The sequence below is a fragment of the Podospora bellae-mahoneyi genome, chromosome 4, assembly GCF_035222275.1.
Source record: "Podospora bellae-mahoneyi strain CBS 112042 chromosome 4, whole genome shotgun sequence".
In the NCBI taxonomy this organism is placed as follows: domain Eukaryota; kingdom Fungi; phylum Ascomycota; class Sordariomycetes; order Sordariales; family Podosporaceae; genus Podospora; species Podospora bellae-mahoneyi.
In genome coordinates, this window is record NC_085883.1 from 167,914 (window position 1) to 194,849 (window position 26,936).

Here is a 26,936-nt window from a genome sequence, read left to right on the forward strand (position 1 = left end):
GCCAACCTAAGTATTACTATCAGTCCAACAACGTCAAAAGACCAGCCACACTTCACCAGTGTCTACCACCTCTTCAGCCTTTAATCTCAAAAACCCTGCTCACAGCCCCTACCCCATTAGCCGAATACAGGCCCAAAAACCTCCTATCATCCAACCTGAACAACCCCGGCCAATGGCTCCCCCTCCCCGCAGCCACCGCCGCCCTCTCCCCTTCTCCATTCCCATCTCCTACCCCCTCCCATCTCCTACCCCCATCCCTGCTCAAAACAATCTTCATCTCCCCCCCATCCACTCCCTCCCCGCCTTCCGACTCACTCACCCCCTCATTCGTCATAAAGCTCACCACCAAAACCCCGCCCACGCTCACGACCTGCGGCGCACCAGCATCCTTCCCCTTCCTTGCCGTATAAACCCTCCTCCTCGTGCCCTGCCCCCATGTCTCCCCATCATCAAAACTCTCCACCAAACCCACCGCAAACCTCCTCCCCCCCTCCTCCTCGGTAGTGGTCTCAAAAACACAAACCAACCTCCCCTCTTCCTCCCCCCCAACCTCAGCAACCCCCACCATCCCATCCCTCGATTCTTTTCCCTCCCCCGCCCTCGACACCAAAACCTCCTCCCCCCAAGTCCGCCCACCATCGCCACTCACCCTGAGCATGTTATCCTGCCTGTTGACCCCCCTCTCACTGCTATAGTAAACCTGCACCCTCCCCCTCCCATCCACCCTCAAAAACGGCTCCCACAACCCGTTATTTTCTTTCTTCGCTGCGCGCTCAGAGGCGTGGGAGAGAAACTCCCATGTTCTTCCAAAGTCGGTGGAGACGCACAGCGTGATGCGGTAGTAGGTGTATTTTCTTGTTAGCGGGTCGATGTCGTGGTTGCGGAAGGCGTAGAGCATGTTTCCGTTGGGGAGCTGCAGGGCGAAGGGGTTGTCGATTTCGTGGGTCGACGCGTTGGCTGTCCAGATGTGGGAGAGGAAGGTCCAGGTTTGGGGTGGATGATGGCTGGAGGTGCTGGCGGAGAGGGTTTTGAGGCCGTTTGAGTGGTGGGTGGTGTAGGATGTTAGGAGTAGGGGGCTGTCGGGGGTGGGGGAGGAGAGGTTGAAGAGGGTGGTGGCGCGGGGGTAGACGGCGTTCGGGTGGATGAGGATCGGGGGGGAGATTGGGTTGAAGGAGAGGGTTGGTGGTGGTGAGCGGGGTGGGAGGAGGGGGGTTGCGGCGATGAGGGGGAGGGGGGATAATAGCAGGTGGAGGAGGACCAAAAGGAAAAAGTAAGTAATCATTGTGATTAAATATTGGATGGCCGTATTGACAAAGGAGAATGCTTTTCGAAAGCCAAGGCTGTGTAAGGTATGTGTAAAAAGTGAGAGTGAGTCCCTGACCCTGAAATGAAACTACCCCTGCTCTCTGACATAGATGAGAAACAAAGGTTGGGACAGAGGGATATATACATGCATCATCAGTCCATCATAAACATCATGCCGGGCCGCCCAATTCACCCCCCCCCCCTCCCCGCAATAATTATCAACAAAAGAAATTCCCCCCAGGCACCCGGGGGTTAGAGTTTGGCTCATACACAGGCTAACCAACGGCCTGGACGTTTTGCCCAAATCACTCGTACACTGACAAGAACCGGCCCCAAAGACCGGTCATCAAGCCGTCCAACTGATGTTGGTTGGCTTCCTCGGCGGCTATTTTGGAGCTGCAAGATAACACACAACATCAGTATCACCGCTCCGGAAAGCAGCCTGGAGTGTCAAGACCGCAAGGCAGTGCAATCTCACCTCGGAAGCAAGCAAACCACGTGGCCGCAAAGGCAACACACACCACCGGATGGAGGTATCACAAGCCGTGTCGTATCAGTCAGCGGTGCCTCCCCTTCCAGAAACCCCAACTCGGGCGCGTAGGGTAAAGGGGTGTTGTGACGTGGTGCACATTCTCGGCCACCTATCGGTGTTCAACTACTACCCCTTCGCCGTGAGCGCCCTCCCACTCGGCCTCTCCACCCTGGAAAGTGACACCTCGTGTATGAAGTGTGACAGGGAAGGGTCCGACTTGGCGTATAACACCAACAGGCTCCTCACTTCTCCTTCTGTGAGCAAATCCACCGACTGGCTCAGAGTTCTCTGCCGTGGCGGTGCGTGTTCGACTTGCTGGTCGTTTTCATCTTGTGAAGGTTCGTCCCAGTCGTCACTACGGCAGTCAATTGTTTCTTGGCTCGAGGCCGAGGTTGGAGGTGTGATATCCGCCAGGGGAGTTCGGGGGGTTTTGGAGAGTGGTGTTTCCGTCACGGGCTGGGTGTCGACCATGTCTTCCTGTGTCTCCTCATCCTGCCGAGGGTCTGGTGATATTCTCAGCGGAGAGACGGCGCGTCTTTTTCGGCGCTGCTGTGGTTGGAACATCTCGGCTTGTTGTCCGGGAGGTAGTGATCCTGAGAGGGATGCTGATGAAGGGGTGCGAGCGTGTCGGGGTGAACGTGGTGAGTGACTGTGAGATGATCGCGGTGATTGCAGGTGGTGAGAAGGTCGTGGTGAGTGCGGCGGTGGTCTCATCGCAGGCATATCGGCATGGCTTGATGCTGGCCGACCTGATGTCCTCCGCAACATCTGCGTCGCAGCCCTCGCCGCTGGGCTCTCACTGGCACCCCTCTCGACATGATGGCTCTGTTTCTGCACACGTCCGCTAGCCACCTGATGCCCCGCCGTCATGAACCGCACCATTCGCGGCATCTTGGGGGAGGACCGGGCGGCAGGTGGACCATTTTCGGCAGTGCCTGCTAGTCCAGGCCGGGGGTGGTTGCTGTAGCGTCTTGACGATGGATGCGACGACGTCAGTGAGGACCTTCGAGAGTGACCGCGTTCATGGCTGCTGCTGCCATGAGAGTTCATGGTCAACTCGGGAGAGTATAACATCTTGTTGTCGACCGTGTGACGGCTGCGGTGTTTCTTCTTTTCACATGCGCATGCGTGATATTTGTGTAAAGTTGGAAATAACAACAACAACAAAGACTTTGTTTGTATTTCGTTGTGCGAGGGGAACGCGCGACTGGGGGTCGTGTTTACGACAGGGATAGCGCGTCCGCGATGCGACGTTGATGTATTTCATGTCATTACCTCCCCCACTTGCCCTAAGAGGTCAAGACAGTCATAAAGAATTGTATTGATTACACGCCCGGTATCGCTATTTCCATTCTTTTGTCAACAATCCCTCAAAACCCGCCAATATATCGCGCCCCAGCCACCATGACCACCAGGTTTATTATCATGACTGGAACTCTGGCCCCCTCTGCACCACCCGTCGCAACACTCGTCTCAGCAGCAGCCGGTGTGTCCACCCCAGCGAACAGATTCCCCCTCCCCGACTCCCCTACGCTCGGCGTGCTACAGCTCTCATTCGGCGGCGTCCCGGGCAGGTAAACACTCGACACTTTGATCTCGGTCGAGTTGAAGCAGTTGGTCTCATTCACCTGCGGAACCAAGGCAGGGTCGTCGGTGAAAATGATGTCGGAGCACTGCACATGTATTGTCATCAGCAACTTCACCAGCTCAAGACATCACTGGGATAACAAACACTAAACTGCCCAGCCCCATGGCTCGACGCCTCAACAACCTGCACGCTCGCCCGATCACCGCTCTTGATTTTTGTCGACCACACCGTCCCCGGAACGTCCAGCTTCGGGATGCAGACCGTGCCCGGGTAGGGGTTGTTCGTCGGGCCGTTGATGTAAAACTTGGTCAGGGGGAAGGAGTAATTATCCGGCTTCTCTCCAATGCCCAGGTTGATGTAGATGAGGGCTGTCTCGTGGCCTTGGAACCACCCGGGCTGGAGGGCGACGGCGCCGCCAGAGATGGGCCAGTAGGTGCGGTTGGTGGTTGGGGAGACGCCGCCGCCTTTTTGACCGGTATCACCTTCGGTCAGCGGTGTTGGCCATCAAGAGTTGGGGGAGAGCTTACAAGGATACATCCACTGCATTCCAAAGGGAAAGGTTGCATTCGTGACGAGGTTGTTGGCTCGCCAGCCTGGGTAGGTGACAACCACATGCGCCTGGGCGACATGTGCCAGTACAGTTGTGAGAATGAACAACATTCTGTTAGTTCCAGTAGTGATAGAGGTAGGTATGGTTGAGGATGGATCAAGTTTGGAAAGAGGGGATGGCACCCCTTTTCATCGTTGATACACAAGTCCGAGGTGCCCAGTCATGTCTGGCTCTCAATGACAGGGGGGTGTGCCTTACCAAAAGCCAGTGTAGGCGACTGTCTAGCGTTGCACTCGGCGCCACGGAAATGATTTATTATATGGTTTTTGCTAGGCAACCATCAACATCAAAAGGCAAAAGATCGACGAATCCATTATATTGTGACGGGTATAATTATGAAGTCAATAACAACAAAAAAAGAATGTCCTCCCAGTTCCTCCTTCCGTTGTGATATAAATCCATTAGTATCCATGCCAGTCTCATCGGGGTATCGGGTATCGGTGGTATCATAAGCCATATCTTCGTTCAGCTCCTATCCAGTCCAAACATATCTCCTACAAATCATGTCCAGACCATGTCTCGCGTCGTGTGAGTTTTCGAATGTCTCTGATCAGAATGGTGCCGCCCAGTGTTTAGACAACAGCAGTGGTGCGAGCACCACCGCGGTAGAAGCCGTTGTGCCAGTCGTAAAGGACGTTGAAGAACAGGAAGAAGAAGGCGATGAAGCTAAAGGCCTCGACCGCATGGAGAAGGGAGCTGTTGCTGTAGGTGTAGCTACTGGCTGTGAACACCACGACCACGAGCCATAGATAGGAAAAGATGAGGTTGAACAGCAAGACGAAACCAGGGCGACCAGCGAGGAAAAAGGCGGCGAGGTAAAAGATGGTGGTGAGGACAGACTGCCAAGGTTAGCTGGGTGCTCGTTGAAAACGATGGCGGGGGGCGGGGGGGAAAACACATACAATAACTAGGGAGTAGATGACAAAGTCGCCGCGGGTGCCCTCAGAGACGAGGTAGGCAAGAATGCCCATGACAATGACGGCCGAGATCCAGACGATGGCCGAGGAGGCCAAAAGGAAGGGGGCCAGCCCCGTGCGGGCGGAGGTGCGGCCTGTTCGTGCCATTGTGTGATTGGTTTAGGCTTGAGGGTTGCTGGTGGTCGGGCTGGAAGAGCTTGGCTTCACTAGGTAGTGGAGTGTAAATGGTGAACTGGTTGAACAGAGAGGAAGAAATTCACCTGACCACAGACTGGACAGACTGGAATTTATATCATGGCAACCCAAAGGTGCACATCGGGCTTCTCGCGGTGACATCTGGAATTCCACAGAAAAGACGAGAAAACGGCATTGACTCCAAGCCAACCAGTGCTTCAACGGGCTGGAGCCGGGTGTGACAAGACAGCACCAGCACTGGCCAGCAATTGAAGCCGGTTGCCGTTTAATGCCGTTGGACGAATCGTTGATCAGCAGCCGTCGACTTGGCCATGGGTAGCGACCGGCGCGTGATGGGAGAGCAGCAGCCACTGACGGCATCCCGCCAAATATCTTGGCGGTCTGGCTGACGTCGAAGCTCGCGATGCCCACTGGTTGGTTGAGTCTTTGATCGATGACGTCACATCTTCATGCCCATGTGAAAGCCTTCTTTTTGCTATGCCAAGGAACCAGGAAGCACTGACAAATGGAAAATCAGGGTTTTCAAGGGTAGCTCCGGGGCACTCTTGAAACAATTCGGGAGATGGAGAATGCGTTACTGGAAGAGGCAAGCCCTGTTGAGAGCATCCGAAGTGTCGTTGATCCTATGCCGGGCCGAACCGTGTCGGGCCGGGTCACAAAAGGTCTCCAACAAAGCAATATCCAAAGGTTGTTCAAGCCACTATACGACTTTTTTGGCATTTCGGCATTATCTGGCCCTTTAGATGTCTGCATTGACAAGCAAGTAAAAGTTGATAGACATCTAGAGTTGCTACCTGTCCCCTATTATATAGCACTATCAAATATTCCCATGCATTTTTATCTGGGCGACAAGTCGGGTTGAGGCGTGGCATTCGCTCAAGTTCACAGCTTGTTCTCAATCTTATTTATTAGTCCATTAGTCCCGGAAATGAGAGCTTGATAAGACCCGCAAGCAAGTTGCGGAATAAAAGATGGCTCTGGAAGGGCTAAGACAGACTGCTTCTTCCTCGCAGAAATTTCTCTTTGAGCTGGCGGAGACACTCCACTTCATATCAATATTTCAAGGGCATAGAAGGAGCAACTGCTTCCGCCTCAACTTTGCTTTAACTCGGTCTTGCTCCACTGGCGGAGACTGCCTGCTGCCATCATTGCGAGATGGGCACCTATACATCGTCTCTCCCTGTGGCAGTACTGTTCGAAACCCTTCCTCTGCCAGTCATAGAAACATTCTCACAGCTAACTCTTGAGTGTGTTTACAATGTTCTCCTTCGCCATTCACGTCTGCAGCGTCTTGCTCGCACTTTCCGGGGTAGGTATTTCAACTTGATTTCTAGCAACTTTTCGACCTGAAATAAACAAGTGCTAAGTATCTCACTACAGTTGGTCCATGGTCTCCCCGGGATCCTGGAGGACCCTGAAGCTGCCGGTCCACCCAGCGGCTACAGCATCGTTCCCATCGAGTGGGACGTGCCCATCGACCTCAACACCCCCGGCAGTGCCACTGTTCACCTGAGCGGTACCATCCAGGACGTCGTGGCCCGGATGGAGGAGGACTACCCTGGATGGAACAAGACCTTCTCACAGCCTGACGAACACTACGACGCTCTCCGGCAACACATCAGACATTGATTTTCGAGACAGCAAAACTGACCACCCGAAACTTGAATAAATGAAACAGGACTCGGAGGACAAGGAACTCTCGTCGTGGATTTATAAGGATGATTGGAATGTCGTTGTCAAGAAGGACTTTTGTTAGACATGGGCGGGCGGTGCTTTAGTTGTGGAATTGGTCTGCCTAGAGACCACATTACTACTGAATGAGACGGCTACCTTACGTTACACACGACAGAGTACAGAGGAGCTCCTTTTGCAACGTACCTTATCAATCCATGCATCTCTCACCCAATCGGTCCGCCGTCCCGCATCTCCACCTCGGCACTTGGGCAAGCTAGCCCCTCACTCCCTGCCCTCATGCTCCCCCGGATTTTCTAGTTTCCCCAGATTGTACCTCCGCTGTCAATGCTAGGCGTTGACCGCACGTTGGGGTCTTGGAGGGAGGGGGGGGAGGGGTTGAATGCGGCGGTTGGTAGGGCCAATGTTACCAGGCTACAACGACACCTGTTTATTGGACAATATTAGCCTGCAACACACACACCACTTGGTCATCTCTGAGTAAGGAAATCCTTCCCCTCTTGACGGCGAGACTCACAGGTTTTGTGACACGTTAATTACCCGCGAACCGGGTGGTTGGATCCACTTGCAGTATTACACCCGGGCTGGCGGGAGGGAGGGAGGTTATTATATGACCTCCAGCGATTCTCCAACTCTGTCAGTGACAAAACCGCTTCTCAACTGTCAACACCACCGAGACAAAGATGGGCGACCGCATCAGCCCCGATCAAGTCGGGGAGGAGGGCAACATGCTCACCACCGACCTCCTCATCATCGGCGCCGGGCCCGCAGGCGCCTCCCTAGCATGCTTCCTCGCCTCGCACGGGAAAAAGGGCCTCCTGCTTGCGTCAGCACCGGGAACCTCGCCCACCCCTCGCGCGCACATCACCAACCTTGCTGGTCTCGAAACACTTCGGGACATTGGCCTCGAGGAACAGTGTCTCCCCCTTGCGACCCCGTCGACAAACATGAAGCACACCCGTTGGTGTCGGTCTTTGGCGGGGGAGGAGTACGCGAGGGTGTACTCCTGGGGCCACGACCCGATCTACAAGGGCGCGTACGAGGCTGCTTCGCCGTGCAAACACGTTGATCTGCCGCAGACGCTGCTCGAGCCGGTGCTTGTGCGGAAAGCAACCGAGGGGGGGTGGGGGGTGAGGTTCAGCACGCGGTTGCTAACGGTGAAGCAGTTGGACGAGGGAGTGGAGGTGGAGGTGCGGGATGAGATATTGAAGCGGGAGTATAAGATCAGGTGTAGGTATTTGTTTGGCTGTGACGGGGCGAGGAGTCAGGTTGTGAGGGAGGTGGGGTTGCCGTTAATCAAGAAGCCCGGGCAGGGGCTGGCACTGAATGTGCTGGTGAGGGCTGATTTGACGCATTTGATGGAGCCGCATAGGGTGGGGAACTTGCATTGGGTGTTTAAACCGGAGGAGGGGATCGATGGCAGAGAGGCGCCGGCGTGGGGGTGGGCGGCGATTGTGAGGATGGTGAAGCCTTGGACCGAGTGGATGTTTATCTTTTTGGCGAAGCCGGGGATGGATTTGAAGGGGGAGGAGATGGAGGCCACCGAGGAGGAGTATTTGGCGAGGGTGAAGGAGGTGATCGGGGATGAGAGCGTTGAGGCGGAGTTGGTGCACGCGAGCAAGTGGTGGATCAATGAGGTGGTGGCGGAGAGGTATCAGGAGGGAGATGTGTGAGTCTTTTTGTCACGAGTGATTGTGATGTTGATGTAACTGACATTGGGACAGGTTCTGTCTGGGTGATGCAGTCCACCGCCACCCCCCGTTCAACGGTCTAGGCTCCAACACCTGTCTCCAAGACGCCTTCAACCTCGCCTGGAAGGTCTCCTACGTGCTCGACGGCAGGGCCAGTCCCAGCCTGCTGGACTCCTACTCGCTTGAGAGACAGCCTGTGGGAGTAGACATCATCACCCGGGCCAACGACGGACTGAGAGACCACATCCCCTGGCAGCAAACCCTCGGGATGCTCTCCCCCGACCCGGCCGAGCGCGCCAAGATCCTCGTCGAATTCGAATCCGCGACACCAGAAGGAAGGAAGCGAAGACAGGAATTCCAAAAGGGAATTGAGAGAACAACGACCGAGTTTCACGGACTGGGCATAGAGATGAACCAGAACTATTCTCACTCACCAGCAGTCTACCTTGACGATGAGACAGGACCGGGGCCTGCGGTGCCAGAGGATAAAGTCAGGACACATGTTGTGACGACATACCCGGGGAGGAGACTGCCCCATGTGTGGGTTAACACTCGGATACCAGCGAAGAATATGACGAGCACGATTGACCTGGCTGGGCATGGGAAGTTTTGCTTGCTGACTGGGTTTGGGGGAGGCAGATGGAAGGAGGCGGCAAAGTCAGTGGGTGAGAAGTTGGGACTGCAGATCAACAGCTACAGTATCGGCTGGAATCAGGACTATGAAGATGTCTACTTTGACTGGGCAAAGAAGAGGGAGGTGGAGGAGGATGGGTGTGTGCTGGTGAGACCTGATCGGTTTGTTGCTTGGCGGGCAAAAGAGATGGTGGAGGATGCCGAGGGGAAGTTGGAGGAGGTTTTGAGAAGGATACTGGGGAGACCTAGGGAGGCGTGAGGAGAACAGATGTGGTACCTAGGTAGTAGCTATGGAAACAAGTAATATTTGATCCTCGCTTCACAGGTACCACGACTTTCTCTTGGTGACGACCCCGGTCAAGAGGGACGGTGTCACGGTGTGGCCAGACCTCTAAGCGGTTGCAGTTTGTCAGAAGCAGGCTGCGTGGTGGCGTCCAATAAACGGCCATATCAGCGTGGCTCAGCAGGCCCCTCGAATTCAGCCCACGCACGCCAATGCAGGCGCCGACAACAACCACACCTCCCAAGGCAGATCTGGCTGGCATACCAAGGCCGATTAAATGGTTTGAGGAAGCCAGTCGAGCGGGGTAAAGCCGGGTGGGTGGTTTTCTTCCTTACTCTTGTGATTCTCTGCCGGAGGTTGCTCTCTCGTGAACCTTCAGGTGAGGATCGCTTCACTTAACTTGATCATCAGTATCCCGAGTAATCACACACATCACACCAACCATGGACTCCCAAGGCACAAACATCTTTCGCAAATTCGGCACCAAGAAGAAGCGCGACTCGATGCCTCTTCCAACGAAACGGATAATCCTACCCAAACGCACGGAAACTCGCGAAACGGCACATACCGTCGCACAAGCCGACGCAGGATCACCACTCCCAGCCAGTACATCTCTCGACCTCGACCGTGCCATCCCACCACTCCACGACCCCCCCAGCTCCCAATCTCAACCCCAACCCCAACCCCCAACAGCAGAACTCACCCTCTCCGAACCCTGGGTCTCCTCCCATCACCACCACCACCACCGCCGGGCACACTCAACCTCGACCCGCAATGGCACCCCCACCCCCTCGCCATGGGAAGAAGCAGAGATGAACCGCCTGAAAGCCAGCCATGAAGAACAAATCCGGGACCTGAAGATGAAGCTGGGGATGGAACTGGAGGACACGCGCCGCGACATGGCCAGACGAACGCACCAGCTGGTTGAACTCACCCGTCTGCACGACCGTGACAAGGAGGCGGTCGAGCGAGTCAAGGAGCTGGAGAAGGAGGGGGAGAAGGTGAGGGAGGAGTTGAACATTCTCAAGAACAACGCCAAGCAGAACTTTCAGATTGCTGAGGAGTGGAAGAAGGCGCATGATGACTTGACGAGGGAGAAGGAGAGGCTGGCGGAGGAGTTGAAAGAGGGGAGGGGTCAGTTGGAGAGTTCTGAGAAACAGGTTGCCAAGCTGGAGGGGGAGAGGGGGAAGTTGACGAGGCTGCTGCAGGACGCGGAGGTGGATTTTCAGAGGATGGTGGAGGAGGGTGAGGTCAAGTTTGCAAAGGAGAGGGAGGTTCACCGGAGTGAGACGGATTCCCAGTTGCGGACGTTGCTTGAAAAGATGGAAGATGGGAAGAGGAGACTCAAGGCCGAGTATGAGGTGGAGAAGTCGGCGATGACGCAGCAGATGCAAGGGTTGAAGGCTGAGCAGAAACACCAGGCGAGAAGGTACGAGGAGCAGATACAAAGACTGAAAGACGAGAGCACCGTGAGGCTTCAGGAGCTGCGTCGCCACTACCAGATCGAGTTGGAGAGTCAGGCGGCAAAATACAAGACCGAGATCAGCCACCGCATGGAGGAGTCCGACGCCAAGATGGCAGCTTACATGATGGACCGTGACGAACAGGCGGCTCGGGAAAGGGAACAGTACGAAAGACAAATTGCCGACCTCAAGCAGGTCCTGATGGAAAGACCGGGCGACTTTGACCTGCGACTTGTGTCTGACAGGAGTCTCAAGGAGGAATACCGGGCACTGAAGCGATCTGTCGACACAATCACGTTCAATCTCGGCCCCATGACAATCGACAGGAACATCGATGCGGCCAGCTTCCTGGAGCGAGAGGGAAAAGGCCAGGAGAGGCTTTTCGTAAAGGCTCTCATCTGGGCCATGATCCTGGATGGCTTCTTCTCGGCGCCGTACGGGTTTGGAGCACTGGGGCCTGGGGGCAATGGGGGGCCATTGTTTGAGCTGTACCGGAGCTGGAAGGAAATCGTCGAGGGTGATGGGTCAAAGGACGAGAATGGTCCTCTGGGACAGAATGAGTTTGGGCCCTTGTACCGGGATCGATATGCGAATTCGTGGCGCTCGACGACTTTTCAATCTATCCTGTACGCTGCAGCAGCAAAGGATGCGGATGGCAACAGTCTGGCCACTGGGGTCAGCAAGACTGTCCAGGTCAATCGTCAACGAGTCCAGGATAACATGCTGGCAATGCTGAAGAGCGTTTGCCGTGGCGATGTCAGCAAAGAGATACAAGAGGAGCTGACGGTGGCCGTGGGGAGGGCGAGTGAGCTGGCCATTGTATTCGGAGCACACCGAGCAAATGTTTGTTTTAGCACCCCCAACCGAGGCGATGCAGTTGAACTCGGACGGGAGTTCATCGACTGCCAAGACAGCGATGGCAGCAAAGGGGTTACCGTGACGGTTGAGCTGCCGGTGCTGCCGGCTCTGTTCATCATTGGCGATGGGAAGAATGATCTGACAAGTGTTTTGTGCGTGGAGCAAGGGGAGGTATTACCGGTAGCCGGCTCATGCTAGACGTGGAGGTACCTCAATCAAGGAGAGAATCATCATGGTTGATGACGACCAGAACAGGGCAGCCGTACATGTTCCCCTCACCCCAAGACGACCCCCTCCATCCATCTTGTGCCAATCACGCCGTTTATGGTATGTCTGTGTAACCATGCCAATTGTGTTGTCTTGTACAGGATTCCACGGCCCTTGCCTTGGAAGCTCTTCTCATTCGCCCTCGGCATGCCAGATAGGTATGCCACACGGTGCTCGTAAAGGCGACCCTTGATGTGCATCGAGGGTCTATCGCTGCCGGCAGATGGGGTTGTCAGCACAGAGGTGACGTGATCTGTGTCCCCTGATATCACATGATTGTGTGTGTTTGACGACATGCCTGTCGTGTGTATCCCGAGCATAATAGGCACACTCGCATTCTATCAAGCCGAGCCGGACTTGTTCGCCGTCCCAAGACATCATAAATAAGCCCGACTCGTCTTCTCAACGTTGCAAGGCCGAAGCACACAGCATGCCCAGTGCCTTAGGTAGGTAACCACTTCGCAATGTCCCCCATATCCTCAGCCCTCCACGCGGCTCTTGCCAGCCTTCACCTTCTCCCCATCCTCTCCCTCTCCTCCCTCGTCCTCCTCATCCTCTGGCACTACCTCTCCTACCGCCCCCTCTCGCACATCCCCGGCCCCTTCCTCGCCAAATTCACCAACCTTTACAAAATCTACGCCTGGTCCACAGCCCGTCAAGCCCACGTCTACGGCGCCCTCCCCGCCAAGTTCTCCTCCTCCCTCATCCGCATCGCCCCCCAAGAGCTCCTCTCCTCCGACCCGGACTTCATCCGCCAGATGAACTCGGCCCGCACGGAATACGCCCGCTCAAGCTGGTACACCCCTCTCCGCCTCGACCCCTGGGGCGGGAACCTCTTTGTCTGCACCTCCAACACGGCGCATACCGCCCTTCGGGCCAAGCTCGCAAACGGGTACAATGCGAAGGAGGTCCCATCGTTGGAGAGCGACATCGAGCACATCATTAGCAAACTTGTGTCCTATATCAGAAAGCGATGCATTTCCGAGCCACGCGGCCCGACGAGGAAGGTGGATTTTGCGAGAATCTCCCAGTTCTTCACGCTCGATGTTATCACCAGAGTCGCTTATGGGAAGGAGTTTGGGTATCTAGACCGGAACGAGGACATATTTGACTGGATCAGAACGATCAACGACCAGGCGGCGTGGTTGGGCATCATGAGTGACTGGCCTGTTGTGGGCAAGATCTTGACGAACAAGCACGTCCTCGCGGTTGTTGGGCCGGAGAAGAAGAAGAAGTCTGGCGGGGGGGTGGGAGGGATTATGAAGATGGCTGAGGAGATCGTCGCCGAGAGGTTCGCCCCTGGGGCGGAGAAGGATAGGAAGGACATGCTCGGGGCCTTTGTCCGGCATGGGGTTACGCAGCGGGAGTGCGAGGTGGAGGTGCTGTTTCAGATTGTGGCGGGGAGTGACACTACGGCTGTGGCGGTGAGGGGGGTGGTGCTGTATTTGGCGGCGTGTAGGAGGGTTTATTTGAGATTGCAGAAAGAAATTGACGACGGGGTGAGGGAGGGGAGGATTTCGAGTCCGGTGAAGAATGAGGAGGGGAAGAGGTTGGAGTTGTTGCAGGCGAGTTTGCCGTGTGGGGGTTTTTGCTGAAGACAGGGACTGACGGTTGGCAGGCTGTGATTTATGAGACTCTTCGCATGCAGCCTCCTATTATGGCCCTATTGCTCAAGCAAGTACCGCCTCAGGGGGATTACATCAACGGCCAGTTTATCCCCGGTGGCACGAGGGTCGGGCAGAACGCCTGGGCGATCATGCAAGACAAAGCCCTCTTTGGCGAAGATGCCGATGTGTTTCGACCTGAGAGGTGGCTCGAGGTTGACCCCGTGACCAAGAGGAAGATGGCCGACACGGTCGAGATGATTTTTGGGTATGGGAGATGGGTCTGCCTCGGCAAGCCGATGGCTTTTATGGAGTTGAACAAGGTCATTGTTGAGGTAAGGCCCTCGATTGATTAGTTGTTGGCATTAACACCTTGGCTAACAATCACCAGCTACTCCGCCGCTTTGACTTTGAGATGGCAGACCCCAAAAGCAGGATGATGGAGAAGGAGTACGGTCTGTTGATTCAGAGTGGACAGTGGATGAGGATTACCGAGAGATTTCCAGAAAACAGGGAGGAGTGAGGTCACCAGGCTCGAACACTTCCGGAAGCCACTTTGACATATTGAGCCCTGCGAATGGATGTCAGCGCAGCCCAAGGTCTTGACAATCGTCCTAATCCCACACAAGGGCCGATAGGAGGGAGAGTCGATATTATTCCAGCTCCTATAGACATTGGTTCTCAACTGACCCAAATAGAGCCTACAGCTGTCGGGAGCATAATAGACCTCAGTCCAGAACAATGATTGGAGCGGGAAGACGAGGCAGTCAAGCGCAGTGCTGAAGCGCGCCACTGGTAAAGCGTTTCCGACTACCGAGAATCCCCATAACGTTCCTACTTCGGCCAAATATATGCCCAAGTTTATGGGGTTCTCCCCCGATGTGACCCCACAAAACTAGACCGGGCCTAGCAAACGCGGGCGTCTGCCTCCGTTTTTCGCCCGTTTCGACAGCCGCAACCTCCTCCGCATCGCTTCCGGAACATCGGCGGCGCACCCCAGCCGTGAGCGGGCCCGGCCGACCTGCTGGCGATGGGAATCACTTCGATTTATGTCGTGAAAGGAGCACATGATGTCACGGAATGGACACCATTCACGGCTTCGTGAGCCGGGTTAGGCAGGTCTTGATGCCGGGTTGACGGGATGCTTTCCGCAACAGCTGGGACAGACTCAACTGAGAATGCGAATCCCAACACCGAGAGAGGATTCGTGATATAAAAGATGACCCCAAGACAGTCTCGGTCTGGTGCTTGCTCTTGATCAACAGGGTCAACACCAGGAAGTCTTCAACAGTCGCTGCCGACAACATGCGCGCCGTCTACGCCATTCTCGCTGGCTTGCTTGCCACCGGCAGTGCCTCTCCCCTTGAGGCACGCCAGTCTGGCAACCCCTTTGTTGGCCGCAGCCTGTTCGTCAACCCCAAGTACAGCGAGTCGCTCGAGAGGACTCGCCAGGCCTTCCTGTCCCGCGGAGACCAGACCAACGCGGCCAAGGTGCAGTACGTCCAGAACAAGGTCGGCACCTTTGTCTGGATCTCCAACATCTTCCTCCTTCGCGACATCGATGACGCCATCCGCAATGCCCGCGCTGCTCAGTCTAGGGGCGAGAAGCCCATCGTCGGTCTTGTGCTGTACAACCTCCCCGACCGCGACTGCAGCGCCGGTCATTCTTCAGGAGAGCTGAGTCTGGACCAAAACGGTCTGAACCGTTACCGCACCGAGTATGTCCAGCCTTTTGCTCAGAAGCTCAAGGCCGCATCGGATCTTCAGTTTGCTGTTATTCTTGAGCCTGATGCCATCGGCAACATGGTGACCGGCACCACTGCCTTCTGCCGCAACGCCCGCGGGCCCCAGCAGGACGGCATTGCCTATGCTATTCAGCAGCTCCAGGCCAGCAACATCCACCTCTACCTTGACGTCGCCAACGGCGGCTGGCTCGGCTGGGCGGACAATCTCAAGCCTAGTAAGCAGTGACCTCTCACAAAACCAAAAGAGATCGAACTAACTCCCTTTAAGCCGCCGCCGAAGTAGCCACCATCCTCCAAAAGGCCGGCAGCAACGCCCGCATCCGCGGCTACTCCAGCAACGTCTCCAACTACAACCCCTACTCCACCAACAACCCACCCCCATACACGGCCGGCAGCCCCTCGGCCGACGAGTCCCGCTACGCCACCTCCCTCGGCAACGCCCTCCGCGAGCGCGGCCTCCCCACCAACTTCATCATCGACCAAGGCCGCGTCGCCCTCGACGGCGCCCGCAAGGAATGGGGCGAGTGGTGCAACGTCTCCCCCGCCGGCTTCGGTCAACCTTTCACGACCAACACCAACAACCCCAACGTCGACGCCATCCTCTGGGTCAAGCCCGGTGGCGAGTCGGACGGGACGTGTGGCATGTCGGGGGCTCCGCAGGCGGGCGCGTGGTTTGATGCCTATGCGCAGATGTTGACCACGAATGCGCACCCCGAGATTCGTGCTGATGGTGGTAGTGGTGGTAGTCCTGCTCCTGGACCTAGCTCGACGGCCGTGGCGCCTTCGCCAAGTGCTACTCCGGGTGGAAACTGTGCTGCTAGGTGGGCTCAATGTGGCGGGCAGGGATGGACAGGGCCGACGTGCTGTGCCCAGGGGACGTGCCAGGCTAGTAACCAGTGGTATTCGCAGTGCTTGTAGATTGTATATGGTGGGTGGCAAGAAGGGGGTGTGGAGAAAGATGTAAATAGCATGTGTGGTTGACTTTGTACATAAGCATGGTCTATGAGATGGCATATGGGTCATGAACCCGAATCTCAGGGCAAAATTCATATGTGTGACTTTATCATTAAGTCTTCAGACCAAAGGAGCTTGTTCGAGTTAAGCTTTACGAGCGAACTTGACAATGGAAGCCGCCAAGCCCACCTACCAGACTTAGCTTGGTGCTTGGCTTGACTTTGACAGTTAAGCCAAGTTTTATGCCAGCCCTGATCAAACCTATATCTTCGTTCTATGACCCAACATCCCCTAGTAGACCACAGGTTCAAGTTTCCAATCTATCATACTCCCGGACAATGCCTACCTGACTGGACACTAGGTCTTAGAACGATGTCACCCTCCTCTGCTGGCGTGACCTTGGTTTGCCCACAGCTTGTTGGCATGGAACTACCTAAACACTGGAATCAGACCCAAGCTGAACGTCCCGAAGCGTTTTTCCTCTGGCGGAGTATTCCCGCTGTTAATTATGCACCCGCGTACTGTCCTGGGTCAAACAAAGAGCTGGCCGCTGCAGCACAAGGCTCATGATAGCCTCAACCTTGAAGCTTTCACAAAAGAACAGACCTCCATCTGCGACACCAGACGGGAAAGTGCGGGAAATGCATCTATTCAGGCAGTGGCATATGGCAATGATCGACATTGTCCATTGTGATTTCCACGCGGCAGACACATGCCAAGCCTCGCCCCAGACCTGCTCCTTTGTAAACAATCAGGCTCAACCATCTTGGGGTTCTTTGTTCTATTAAAGGTGCCGCTTTACCCTACGTCAAGACTGTGGCATGTGCTATCGATGCGGAACCTGTCCGCCCCTCAACCCCTGACCCCTGACCCCTATTTTCTTAACACCTCACACCTAAGGTTGAGGAAAGTCAACTTGGCTCCTCTTTCCATTCTCTAGGAAACTGTGCACCCCAGTTTCTTCTTCTCATTCTGTGTACTTTTATTTATTTTTATTCTTGATGGCTTCTTCCTAAGATGGCATCATCACGATACAGCCTCGACAGCAGAACAACATTCGTTGGGTCCCCGATCAGCCCTTCAACAACACATGCCATTCCCAAGCTGCATGGTGAAGGACTGGGTCTGCTACACAACCGGGAAAAGTCTCCTTGCAGTCCCACCATAATCCGGAGTTGGCGAGAAGACACGACCCAAGAAGGCCAAACACCAGCCAGGAGATCACAGGTCCTTATAATCACGCTGTACCTTCTCGCCTTCTTCACCGCCCTAATCTGCGCGACATGGGGCATCGTCGCCTATTCCACATCACAAACATCTTCTCAGTGCAACTCTCACGTCACGAGCGGGAAAGCGGACACCCTCCACCTCGCCTCAGACATCAGCGGCCTTGTGCCAGAATGTATGATTTTTCCCTTTTTTCTCCTCACAGCCCACCCAGGACACGGCTCTAAACAACCCCTACCTACCTACCTAGTCTCCCTCCGCCCCCAAACCTTCCACCCTGACCCCGAGCCCCCAACCAACAGCACCACCCCCCCTCCCGCCTGGACCTCCTCCTTCCCCCTCGGCAACGGCTTCATCACCACCCCACCCAACTTCAACCCATCCGGCAATTCCCACCTCCCTCCCCCGATGGAGTTCCATAACCAGCAAGTCTACTCGGTGGCTGTCTTCCACCAGCTTCACTGCCTGCAGATGATCATGACGAGGTACAACTCGCTTGTTGCGGGTGATGTTAAGTATAAAAGAATGCAAGGGCATGATGATGATCACAGCCACATCAACCACTGCTTTGGCTACCTGAGACAGAGCCTCATGTGTTGCGGGGATACCGCGCTTGAGGGGCAGAATCCGGAGACGGAGGGGCAAAAGGTCGAGACCGATGGGATGGGGGTGGTGCACATGTGCAAGGACTTTCAGGTGGTTGTGGAATGGGTGGAGGGGAGGAGGGTTAGTGACGAGAGAGGGGGTTAGGTGTACCAGTGTGTACTAGTTTCTTTCTCGGACGCTCTGCTTGTGGCATTTACTCGCGATTATGGGTTAGGATGTTCACTTTGGGGGACACAAAACGTAGAACGGGAATAAGCTGCCCGAAATGGCGCTCTTGGTGGAGTTGTACAGCCGAGAGACGATCTAGGAGAGGCGCAATAAACCCGAGAAACATGCAGTCATCATCAGCCTTATCAATAGTCCTATGTTGTGTAGCTTTTGTTGGACATCGAGATGGATTTACCAATGAAGATAAGGTAGACTGGAGCATCCTCATCAGTAAGTACATATGGTATAACTCTGATCCCCTCCAGTGCATTGTTCCTCTCTATCATCTCTTCGCATTAGGTCCCAAGCAAGATGTTGGCAGAAGTCTTGAGCGGCTTCTTTTTCCTTGCGGCAGGTTTCGCCCAAGGTCAACCATGGGATTTTGTGTAAGTTATTGCCTTAGTCTACTCTTCGCCTTCGACACAGGCTATTAATGCTGAGCTCAGGATCGCAGGCGGGGGAACAGCTGGTCTTACACTCGCTGCACGTTTCTCCGAGATCCCCTCGTCCAATATCCTGGTTCTCGAAGGAGCTGCAGCCGTATTACAAGAAATCAGAGCAGTTTGTGACTTCATCAAAGGAGGTCAAGCACGATCTAGGAGTCCAGTTTCTTGACGAGACAGTGCATGGGAAGAATGGACCAATTGTAAACTCCTTTCCAGAAGTCTACGGCCCGTTCCAGAAGACATGGGCGAGAACATATGAGAAGCTGGGCCTAGGGGTCACCGGAGACCCGAGAGGAGGACTTTCTTTGGGCGGCTTTGCTTAATCCGTTCAACATTGGCTCGAAAACCAAGGAACAGAGCTACCCTGGTAAGAGGCACTATCTTGCAGCCAAAGGGAGAAAGAATCTCAAGGTCTTTACCGGGGCTCGCTTTCATGACAAAGATTCACACCGATGTGAGAAAGCAAGGCGCCCGCCCCTCCAACTGTCACAGGCGTGGGGTATGCCAAGGACGGAGTGAAGCACAATGTCTGGATCAACGAGGAGGTGATTGTCTCGGCCAGAGCAGTTGAGTCTCCCAAGCTGCTAGAGCTGCCATTCCCAGGCAGCTCTAGACTTCTGAACAAGTTGGGAACCAAGGTGGTGGTCAACAATGGCTTTTGTTGGAGAGAATTACCAAAATCACCTCATGTTGCCTCTGGGGTTAGTACCTTGCTCATTGTCCTCAAGATCCTAAGATCCAGAACCCTAACACCCACACCAAATTAATGGCAAAATCCCATCTCACCACAGCCGAAGACTTCGCCGACCCCACCGTCTTCCAAGCAGCCTTCTCCGAATACCTTACCAACCGCACCGGTCCCCTAACCGTTGTAAACGCCAGCTCAGCCCACCCCGCAAATGCCGCCATCGCGAAAAGACACAGGCAAATACCTCACCCTCCTCACCCTTCTCCAGCAGCCCTTCTCCCGCGGCAGCATGCACATCTCCTCTTCCTCCCCCTTGCAACCCCCAGTGATAAACCCAAGTTAGCTCTCCCACCCCATCAACAGGCATATAGTCCGCCTAGGCGCATTGCACCTCCAGAAGATCGCCTCCACTCCGCCGTTGTCGCATTTGTTGGAAAAGGGGGGCAAGGTGTTCCAACCGGGGCACCCAAGGGAGTGAGGCGGTAAATAGTGATGTGGTTGCTGTGGCTGAAAGGGCGGGGGGGGTTGTGAAGGGGGAGTATGGGTTTGGTGGGGGGTAGTTGAGGAGGGTAGAGATGGGGGTAGGCTATGAATGCAAGTTTTGTTGAAACATTCATAACGTATTTGATAAGCGAGCGGATCGGACAAGCGAGTGGATCGATTTCCACTACCCTATTACAACCATCCTCAATTGCAAAACAACAGCACTATTAACCTACTACAATTACATCAGAAACAGCTGAATCAGACTCTTCTGCAACCTCCCGGCACGTACGGATATTATGGCCAGGCTTGCCGCACACACCACAGCACCGAACCTTCGTACGACCCCCCCTACACTACCGCCATCCGGCTGTATTTCTTCCACTGCCTCCCCACCTACGACCTTCTGGTCCAGTAGATCTTGTGCATCTTGCACAGTAAGTGATCCTCCAGGCTGCACACGTGTTCTTTTGGCTCTCCGGCGCTTGCTTAAGGCCTCGGTAGCCTTACGGAGTAAAGCATTCTCTACACGAAGGAGAGCTACCTAGTGCATTATAGCCGTTATACCCTTAATAAGCTAGTCTACTGTAATTAATATTAAAGGCGGGAAGCTATTTTAATAGTTAGTAATACGTATCTTAATAAGCGTTAACTATAAGTTAGCTTCTCGAGGGTTATATAGTATTTAAAAGACCCAAGGTTATGCAATACCGGGCTATAAGTTTAGAGGTATTAGCGTACGAAGCTTTACATTTAGCTTAGAAAGTACCCTCTCTATATCGTATAGCATAAGGCCAGCACCCGCAAAGCCACTCTATATATTCTTCTCTAGCTACCGTTTCACGAAGTTATATACCTAAAGCTTACCAATAAGGGTCGCGTCGCGTACACGTAATAGTTAGTTAGCTATATCTTCTACACCACTTAATCTTAATAAAAATACGCGTGCAGATAGATTAAGGATATACTAAACTATCGTTTGCTCCTTCAGATCCGTTAAATCACGTGAGTTGGCTGGAATATCGCGTCGTGTAGGCTTACTAGCGTGTCGGCGATAGAGGGTAGTATAAGGCACAGAATAGAGCCTTGCTGCAGCTTTAAGGCTTAGCTTAGGGTCATTTATAAGGACTTTAAGTACAAGAATAACTTTTGCTTCAACTGAATCGAAGACATCTTAGTATGGTGGAGGAAATTGATGTTGCAGGTAGAGAGCTGTATCGCGTGCGAAATCGATACACGCGCTTGTCCGATCCGCTCGCTTATCAAATACATTATTGGATTCTGCTGTCTACCTGAGTCTAGAAGTTCATGTCTTTAGGTTAACCCCTGCTAATTAGAACGATACTCTGATGTCAGGTAGGTATCCAGAACTTGAGGCTCACAACTCGGACTCTGTGGGTGAGTGGCATCCTGCTTGTAGACGGCACAGTCGGCATGGGAGTTCCGACATGAGGGGCGTGTTCTCCCAAAGACACCTTACCTCGGTAGAAAGCCGAAAGTGGATTTATTGGATCATTCTGATAGGTGAAGGACTACTAAAATGGGACGCACAGCACCGTACGGGAACTAGGGACAAACAGGTTAGGCAGCAGTGGACGAGGCTCGATCACGACGTACCACCAAAACACGAAACCGAAAAATCACCGTCATACGGCCCCTGCATAAACTAGCCTGGCCAAATGGCGTGTTCCTTCTATACCTAGTTATATAAGGCCCCTTCCTTCGCCTTGTACTTCCCTCGTTTGTCCTCGTATCCTTCTTCCTCGTCAACCACAAATAATCCTCTCAAAATGAAGTTCTCAACCCTCCTCGCCATCAGCAGTGCTGCTCTCGTCGCTGCCGCTGACGAAGGCAACGGAATCATTCTCCCCACTTCGATCGATGCGAATCAGTTTGTCTCGGAGGTCTACTCACCATCCCCCGTCCCCTCCGAGGTATCGCCATTCATCACGCCGCTGGCCACAACGTGGTACAAGGTCCAGAGCTCCTTTATGCACGACCCCAGATACCCTTCCCTCACTTCGGATATCGTTTCGGCAATCACCCATGCCCCCGATGCCGAGGCTTCGCTGCAGGCTATGTTGACTGGTGGGGAGTGGAACTGGAACCAGGTGATGACTCAGTCGTGGTATGTTTCCCTGATGATGGAGTGATGTGTTTAGAAAAGAGTATGCTGACAGCGAGAATCTGATGGTAGGTACGACAATCATGTGCCGAAGGACTCGAAGGAATTTGTCTCGCAGTACCTCGAGGCCTGGGATAAGGCCGCCGAGGAGGTGACAAAAAGCGGCGCTGCCCCTCGGGGCATGGGCACGGGTATGGCCGTGGCTGTGGCAGGTGTAGCTGCTTTTGTCATCGCCGCTGTGTTGTAATGTAGACATCGTGACATTTTACGCAAGACGCGTGGCGAAACGCAATCTTTAATATTAAATACCAAAACATACCCTACAAAAGCAATTCCCCCCCCCCCCCCCTCCTCCTCTCTTCCAATTAACCTACTCACCACAGTTCGGACAAACACGCACCCCATTCCCATCCGCAACCACCCCGTTCGTTGTGGCCTCCCCCTCCCCAGATATTGAAACCCCCTTATCAATCTCCTTCCCAACCTTGCCAAACCTCTCCCGCCAGAGACTGACCTTCTGCTCCTCCGTCTCCTTCCACGGATCCCGGTTAATCCTCTCCACATCCACCACCATACCCCCGACGTCTTCTTTCAGGACGAGTTTCCCCCTAGCTATGGGTTCGGTCTTTTTGATTTCTGTCAACAGACCCCTCGCGCTAGCTGCTGTTTGTTAGCTTCTTCTCCCTCCTACTCCTGATGGTGAGGTAAGAATGTAACAGGGAAATGGAAGAAATGGTAACTCACCATCAGGTGCGCGATCGTCACCCCATATAGATACTCTAAACTCCCTCCCGGGGTTGAAGAAGAAGTTTGCGGGAAGGGGGTGGTCAGTGGGGAAGGGTTGGAGTGCTGCTTCGTGGATGCCTTCGAGAGCGAGGATTGCCCCTTTTGTGACGGCGGTGGAGAAGGGGATGGGCTGTTCGTTGTCGAGGGTTAGTTCGATGGGGCTGGAGAGGAAGATGTTGGGGGATTTGGTGAGGATGTGGTCGATGTAGAGCTGGTGGGGAGTTTCTGATGGGGAGGAGGTATGGCTGGGAAGGCCGTAGAGGTAGAACGGGCAGAAGCCGAAGGGGTAGGTGTCGTCGTGGGAGGAGGTGTTCAAGGGGCGGTTTTTGAGGATGGAGAGGATGGTCAGGGGGGTGCGGAAGAGGATGGTGCCACTGGATGAAGGGCGGTTAGCGGGACGGGAGGGGAAAAGGGAGGGGAGAGAAGAGGGGCTTACTTGGACGAGGTGCTTAGATTTCCGACGAGGGTTGTGCTGGATGTCCTGGAGGAAAGTAAAGAGTCGAGGTCGATTTTGTCGGAGGTTTTGAGGATGATCTCATCGTCGCCTGTGTTGCCTTCCAACAGGCTGTACGTCCGCTGACCCTCTTCACTGGCAAACTCTGCCTCGAGAATGATTTGCTTGCGGTGCTTGGCGAGGTGGAACATGGGTCTGTAAGACAGGTAAACAGTCTTGGCCGTGGCACGGCCTCTGATCCAGAAGCTGTGATAATCTGGGCTGTCGTCGTTTCGTGCCTGGCATACTTTGACTTCCTTCTCGACAAGCTCTCGGAAGGTCTCGCCGAGCATGTTGATGAATCGGCCGTGGTCTCCGTCCATGGTTGCCAAGGGACTCATCACCACGTTACGAAGCACCATTAGCTTTTCGTGAGGGGTGCTGGTGTCAAGCCCGAGACGTCGTTTGAAGTTGGTGGCGCAGTCTCCGTAGTCCTTGTACTCAAACTCTGTGGAGGTCAAGTACAACGGAATGGAAGAAGGGTTGTCATCAGGATGGTCGACCGATAGACGACTGATGACACGCTCCATGAGGTAGTTTGCTTCTTCAACATCGGTGTTAAGGCAGCCATCTGGGTGGCGCCAGTTGAGAGCAAAGGCGTTGATGTTGAGATCCGAGCCAAGGGCGCGGAGAAGTGTGATGGTTTTGTCGGCCTGGTTTATGGTGATGCTGTCCTGGGCGATGATCTCGGTGTTTGACTTGTTGAGGATTTCTTCTCTGATCCTCTGCTTTTCTCGCTCGACCTCCCTCGGATCGGAAGAGGATTCTGAAGGCAATGCGTTGAAGGGAGTGCAGACGAACGAGTCTCTTGGGGTGGAGAGTGCGGCCCAGAGGGCCGAGAGCTGCCTGTTGTCAACCGGAGTACAATTGCGCCAAATCAGCACCCGAGGTAACTCACACGAGACGAGGTGAAGCATGCTTCTGCCAAAAGAGCGCCGTATCCCTTCTGATCAAGCCCTATGCACTTGTTAGACAGCCATGTCGAGACAGCTGATGCACCTGGCTTGCTGTGCTCATTGTCAGCTTGCTGTCAAGCTAGGAAAAGGACTGCCGTTGTCCCTTACCTTCCCTCCACACCATAAATTCCAATACTGGTGACTGCCCCTCGAGACAAGTACGGACTTGTCCATGTCACAAGATTCTTGATCCTCCCGTCTCGATACGTCAGTGCACCAGCAGGATAGGGGATGTACCCTGCCTTGTGGGGGTCGACCGTGATTGAGTCGCAGTACCGCAAAGCAAAGAGAGATTGCTGTGTCTCGACCCTCAAGCTCAGGTCGGGCACAAGGCCGTCATCGCCCCCGTCTCTGTCGGCATCATCCTGGCCCTCTCGAGGCAGCATCGTGGCGAAGTAACCTCCCCAGGCTGCATCGGCATGAACCATGAACGACATGCCTCGTGCTTGAAATCGCTGTCTCATGGCCAGGATCTTCTCCAACGGATCCACGGCCCCTTCTTCCGTGGACCCAATGACAGCTACAACCGAATAAACAGGCTGTTGCCTAGCAAACCGCTCCTCCAGCAGCTTCTCCAGCTTATCAAGATCAACCCTCGCATCATGGTCAACCCCAACACTGACAGCATTATCGGACCCCAATCCAACCAGCGCTGCTGCTTTGGGCCAGGAGTAGTGCTTGGTGCTGGGCACAAAGAACTGCCCATCCATCCCCTCACCAACCCCGAAATGTCGATTCAGCGCCTCCTTCCCTACCGTCTGAACATTGTACTCTGCCATCACCTCCTCCAACCATTCCGGCGTGATCCCAAACTGCTCGTGCAAGAGCCCGGGGATACCCAGAACAGTTTTCACCCTCAGGTTCATCATCTCCCACAAACTCATCTCCTTCAGCAGCTTCGACCTGCCCTCACAAGTTCGGACTTTGAACTCCTCACTGATAAATCTCAACGGGCCATCTTCATCATCCATTGCCTTCCTCACAGACAGCGGGTAATACTTTAGGTTTCTCGCCACCCACAGAGCTTCAATGTTGGCAACGGTGCCATCGCAGGTGACATGGCCCCAGGCCTTGTCCTGCTCTTCAAAACCAAACAGTTCACAGAGCTGCTCACCGACTTCGATCTCAGCGACGGTGGACAAGGGGGAGGCTTCAATGGCAACGTTGTTGGGGTTGTAGAGCATGGTCATGAAGTAGCCCAGCAGGGCAGGCATGCTGAGGTCGGTGCACATGTGGGCTTGGTATCGGGGGGACCAGAAGGGGATGGAGTGCTGGCCGAGGAGGCGCGCCGTTTGCTGGACGGCGGTCTTGGTCCGGGCGGCGGAGGCGAGGAAGGAGGGAGAGGTCTGGATAGAGAGGGGAATGAAGGTGAAGTCGTTTTCCTGGCGAGTGTATTAGCACAGCCCCAGACTTGACTGGAAGAGACCTGGAAAAAAGGAAAGAGAGACGACATCTTGTTCAAAGTAGTTCTTGCGGGCGAGTTGGAGTTCGTCGAGGATCGTGGTGATGTTTTCTCGGAATTGGGGGAGGTTCTCGGCGCGGGGGCCAATGAAGTAGGAGCTGATCACCTCGTGGGTGGTGTCCTTCGCCTCTTCGGCGGGCATGATGGCTTTGGTTTTGGCCGGACGAGTCATTGTATAATCAATAATAGTATGGAATGTAAGAAGGCGTGGAATTGTGAAGATGTCTGCCCCTGAGTCTGATCGCCAACGGGGCTGTCATGGACTTTATAGACCTGTCTCTCACGCATCGACACCCCTCATCATCATCATTCCATGTTTTTGTTGCATATCCACAACCTTTCCCTCGTACTAATGCGGCCTAGTTACGCAGACACAGACGATCGGTCTGTGTCAGTAAAGATGAGATGAACCAGTGCCACAAACCGCACAGCAGCTGCGATGAATAATGGTATGTCCCATTTGCCAACCGCATGGTGAAGCTCAGCTGCAAGCCATGCGCGGCGTGTTTCAAGACGTTGCTTCCGCACAGAGCTGATGATCCTGCTGTGGTCCTGTAGACTGTGGTTGTTTCGTCATACATGTCTCAGCGATACCCCAACTTCGCTCAAAGGTATACCGATCAAAGTAGGTTCTACCTGGAGAGGCAACTCCAGAGAATCGCGCGGATATGAATGCTTCATGCCTACCCGCTGGGATAGGAGCAAGCAAAACAATAGCCTCCCTGAATTAACCATAACCCTAACCCCTCCGCTTGTAGTGCCTTGGTCAGGAAAAGGGGCAAGTTTCCACACAGCGTCCGTTGCTCTTGAGAATGATGGCGACCTTGGACTTACCAACATGGCCAAATACTTTGACATTCTCCTCACAGTGGCTCAAAAACTCTTCCTCTCAAGGCTTCACCAAAACACCAAGTCTTGCACCCTCACCATGCTCAAATTTACATCCACTTCTCACTCTCTGTCGCCGCGTCAACACCGACACCAAAGCAGGATTTCGGCCTTGGAGTTGAATCAGAAACCAAGGATATAAACCGCTAATTTCTGACCGCTTTTTGTTTTTCTTTCTGTTTTCTTTCCACCAGCACCCTTCATCACCACCCCTTATCACCATGGCTCCCTC

The 26,936-nt window shown here is 54.3% G+C and overlaps 13 protein-coding genes across 13 annotated transcripts; 8 read left to right on the forward strand and 5 right to left on the reverse strand.

Moving 5' to 3' along the window:
• Nucleotides 1–73: 73 nt before the first annotated feature.
• Nucleotides 74–1,282, reverse strand: QC761_400480 (uncharacterized protein; the record flags this gene model as incomplete). Its single annotated transcript, XM_062878330.1, has 1 exon — nucleotides 74–1,282. One exon carries the CDS (start codon nucleotides 1,280–1,282, stop codon nucleotides 74–76), a length of 1,209 nt encoding a protein of 402 aa, XP_062731741.1.
• A 228-nt stretch (nucleotides 1,283–1,510) lies between these two features.
• QC761_400490 (uncharacterized protein) lies at nucleotides 1,511–2,911 on the reverse strand (the record flags this gene model as incomplete). The annotated part of the gene is made up of 2 exons (XM_062878331.1): nucleotides 1,511–1,701; nucleotides 1,965–2,911. The coding sequence occupies 2 exons, from the start codon at nucleotides 2,909–2,911 to the stop codon at nucleotides 1,611–1,613; spliced, it is 1,038 nt and encodes a 345-aa protein (XP_062731742.1). The 3' UTR covers nucleotides 1,511–1,610.
• A 296-nt stretch (nucleotides 2,912–3,207) lies between these two features.
• Nucleotides 3,208–4,085, reverse strand: QC761_400500 (uncharacterized protein; the record flags this gene model as incomplete). The annotated part of the gene is made up of 3 exons (XM_062878332.1): nucleotides 3,208–3,510; nucleotides 3,570–3,907; nucleotides 3,953–4,085. 3 exons carry the CDS (start codon nucleotides 4,083–4,085, stop codon nucleotides 3,208–3,210), a joined length of 774 nt encoding a protein of 257 aa, XP_062731743.1.
• Nucleotides 4,086–4,607: 522 nt separating this feature from the next.
• Nucleotides 4,608–5,826, reverse strand: QC761_400510 (uncharacterized protein; the record flags this gene model as incomplete). Its single annotated transcript, XM_062878333.1, has 2 exons — nucleotides 4,938–5,826; nucleotides 4,608–4,874 (listed from the first exon to the last, which is right to left on the reverse strand). The coding sequence occupies exons 1-2, from the start codon at nucleotides 5,097–5,099 to the stop codon at nucleotides 4,608–4,610; spliced, it is 429 nt and encodes a 142-aa protein (XP_062731744.1). The 5' UTR covers nucleotides 5,100–5,826.
• A 579-nt stretch (nucleotides 5,827–6,405) lies between these two features.
• Nucleotides 6,406–6,776, forward strand: QC761_400515 (uncharacterized protein; the record flags this gene model as incomplete). The annotated part of the gene is made up of 2 exons (XM_062878334.1): nucleotides 6,406–6,456; nucleotides 6,528–6,776. 2 exons carry the CDS (start codon nucleotides 6,406–6,408, stop codon nucleotides 6,774–6,776), a joined length of 300 nt encoding a protein of 99 aa, XP_062731745.1.
• Nucleotides 6,777–7,113: 337 nt separating this feature from the next.
• On the forward strand, nucleotides 7,114–9,422 carry QC761_400520 (uncharacterized protein; the record flags this gene model as incomplete). The annotated part of the gene is made up of 2 exons (XM_062878335.1): nucleotides 7,114–8,508; nucleotides 8,564–9,422. Exons 1-2 carry the CDS (start codon nucleotides 7,523–7,525, stop codon nucleotides 9,420–9,422), a joined length of 1,845 nt encoding a protein of 614 aa, XP_062731746.1. The 5' UTR covers nucleotides 7,114–7,522.
• A 467-nt stretch (nucleotides 9,423–9,889) lies between these two features.
• QC761_400530 (uncharacterized protein) lies at nucleotides 9,890–11,965 on the forward strand (the record flags this gene model as incomplete). Its single annotated transcript, XM_062878336.1, has 1 exon — nucleotides 9,890–11,965. The coding sequence occupies one exon, from the start codon at nucleotides 9,890–9,892 to the stop codon at nucleotides 11,963–11,965; it is 2,076 nt and encodes a 691-aa protein (XP_062731747.1).
• Nucleotides 11,966–12,498: 533 nt separating this feature from the next.
• Nucleotides 12,499–14,161, forward strand: QC761_400540 (uncharacterized protein; the record flags this gene model as incomplete). Its single annotated transcript, XM_062878337.1, has 3 exons — nucleotides 12,499–13,560; nucleotides 13,653–13,973; nucleotides 14,030–14,161. The coding sequence occupies 3 exons, from the start codon at nucleotides 12,499–12,501 to the stop codon at nucleotides 14,159–14,161; spliced, it is 1,515 nt and encodes a 504-aa protein (XP_062731748.1).
• Nucleotides 14,162–14,943: 782 nt separating this feature from the next.
• Nucleotides 14,944–16,518, forward strand: GH6D (putative exoglucanase gh6d; the record flags this gene model as incomplete). The annotated part of the gene is made up of 2 exons (XM_062878338.1): nucleotides 14,944–15,598; nucleotides 15,652–16,518. 2 exons carry the CDS (start codon nucleotides 14,944–14,946, stop codon nucleotides 16,299–16,301), a joined length of 1,305 nt encoding a protein of 434 aa, XP_062731749.1. The 3' UTR covers nucleotides 16,302–16,518.
• Nucleotides 16,519–17,261: 743 nt separating this feature from the next.
• QC761_400560 (uncharacterized protein) lies at nucleotides 17,262–18,314 on the forward strand (the record flags this gene model as incomplete). Its single annotated transcript, XM_062878339.1, has 2 exons — nucleotides 17,262–17,739; nucleotides 17,815–18,314. Exons 1-2 carry the CDS (start codon nucleotides 17,355–17,357, stop codon nucleotides 18,312–18,314), a joined length of 885 nt encoding a protein of 294 aa, XP_062731750.1. The 5' UTR covers nucleotides 17,262–17,354.
• A 375-nt stretch (nucleotides 18,315–18,689) lies between these two features.
• QC761_0060900 (uncharacterized protein) lies at nucleotides 18,690–19,146 on the forward strand (the record flags this gene model as incomplete). Its single annotated transcript, XM_062872574.1, has 2 exons — nucleotides 18,690–18,763; nucleotides 18,804–19,146. 2 exons carry the CDS (start codon nucleotides 18,690–18,692, stop codon nucleotides 19,144–19,146), a joined length of 417 nt encoding a protein of 138 aa, XP_062731751.1.
• A 2,413-nt stretch (nucleotides 19,147–21,559) lies between these two features.
• On the forward strand, nucleotides 21,560–22,444 carry QC761_400565 (uncharacterized protein). Its single transcript, XM_062878340.1, has 2 exons — nucleotides 21,560–22,122; nucleotides 22,192–22,444. The coding sequence occupies exons 1-2, from the start codon at nucleotides 21,785–21,787 to the stop codon at nucleotides 22,364–22,366; spliced, it is 513 nt and encodes a 170-aa protein (XP_062731752.1). The 5' UTR covers nucleotides 21,560–21,784; the 3' UTR covers nucleotides 22,367–22,444.
• QC761_400570 (uncharacterized protein) lies at nucleotides 22,383–26,934 on the reverse strand. Its single transcript, XM_062878341.1, has 6 exons — nucleotides 25,806–26,934; nucleotides 24,463–25,736; nucleotides 24,297–24,405; nucleotides 23,342–24,240; nucleotides 22,864–23,279; nucleotides 22,383–22,779 (listed from the first exon to the last, which is right to left on the reverse strand). The coding sequence occupies exons 1-6, from the start codon at nucleotides 25,986–25,988 to the stop codon at nucleotides 22,490–22,492; spliced, it is 3,171 nt and encodes a 1,056-aa protein (XP_062731753.1). The 5' UTR covers nucleotides 25,989–26,934; the 3' UTR covers nucleotides 22,383–22,489.
• Nucleotides 26,935–26,936: the final 2 nt, after the last annotated feature.

Coding starts and splice junctions, on each gene's coding strand:
- QC761_400565 (XM_062878340.1), top strand. CDS start 21,785: ATGAAGTTCTCAACCCTCCTCGCCATCAGCAGTGCTGCTCTCGTCGCT. Junction 22,123..22,191: donor CAGGTGATGACTCAGTCGTG/GTATGTTTCCCT, acceptor ATCTGATGGTAG/GTACGACAATCATGTGCCGA.
- QC761_400570 (XM_062878341.1), bottom strand. CDS start 25,988: ATGACTCGTCCGGCCAAAACCAAAGCCATCATGCCCGCCGAAGAGGCG. Junction 24,406..24,462: donor ATTTATGGTGTGGAGGGAAG/GTAAGGGACAAC, acceptor CAATGAGCACAG/CAAGCCAGGTGCATCAGCTG. Junction 22,780..22,863: donor TGACGATCGCGCACCTGATG/GTGAGTTACCAT, acceptor AACAAACAGCAG/CTAGCGCGAGGGGTCTGTTG.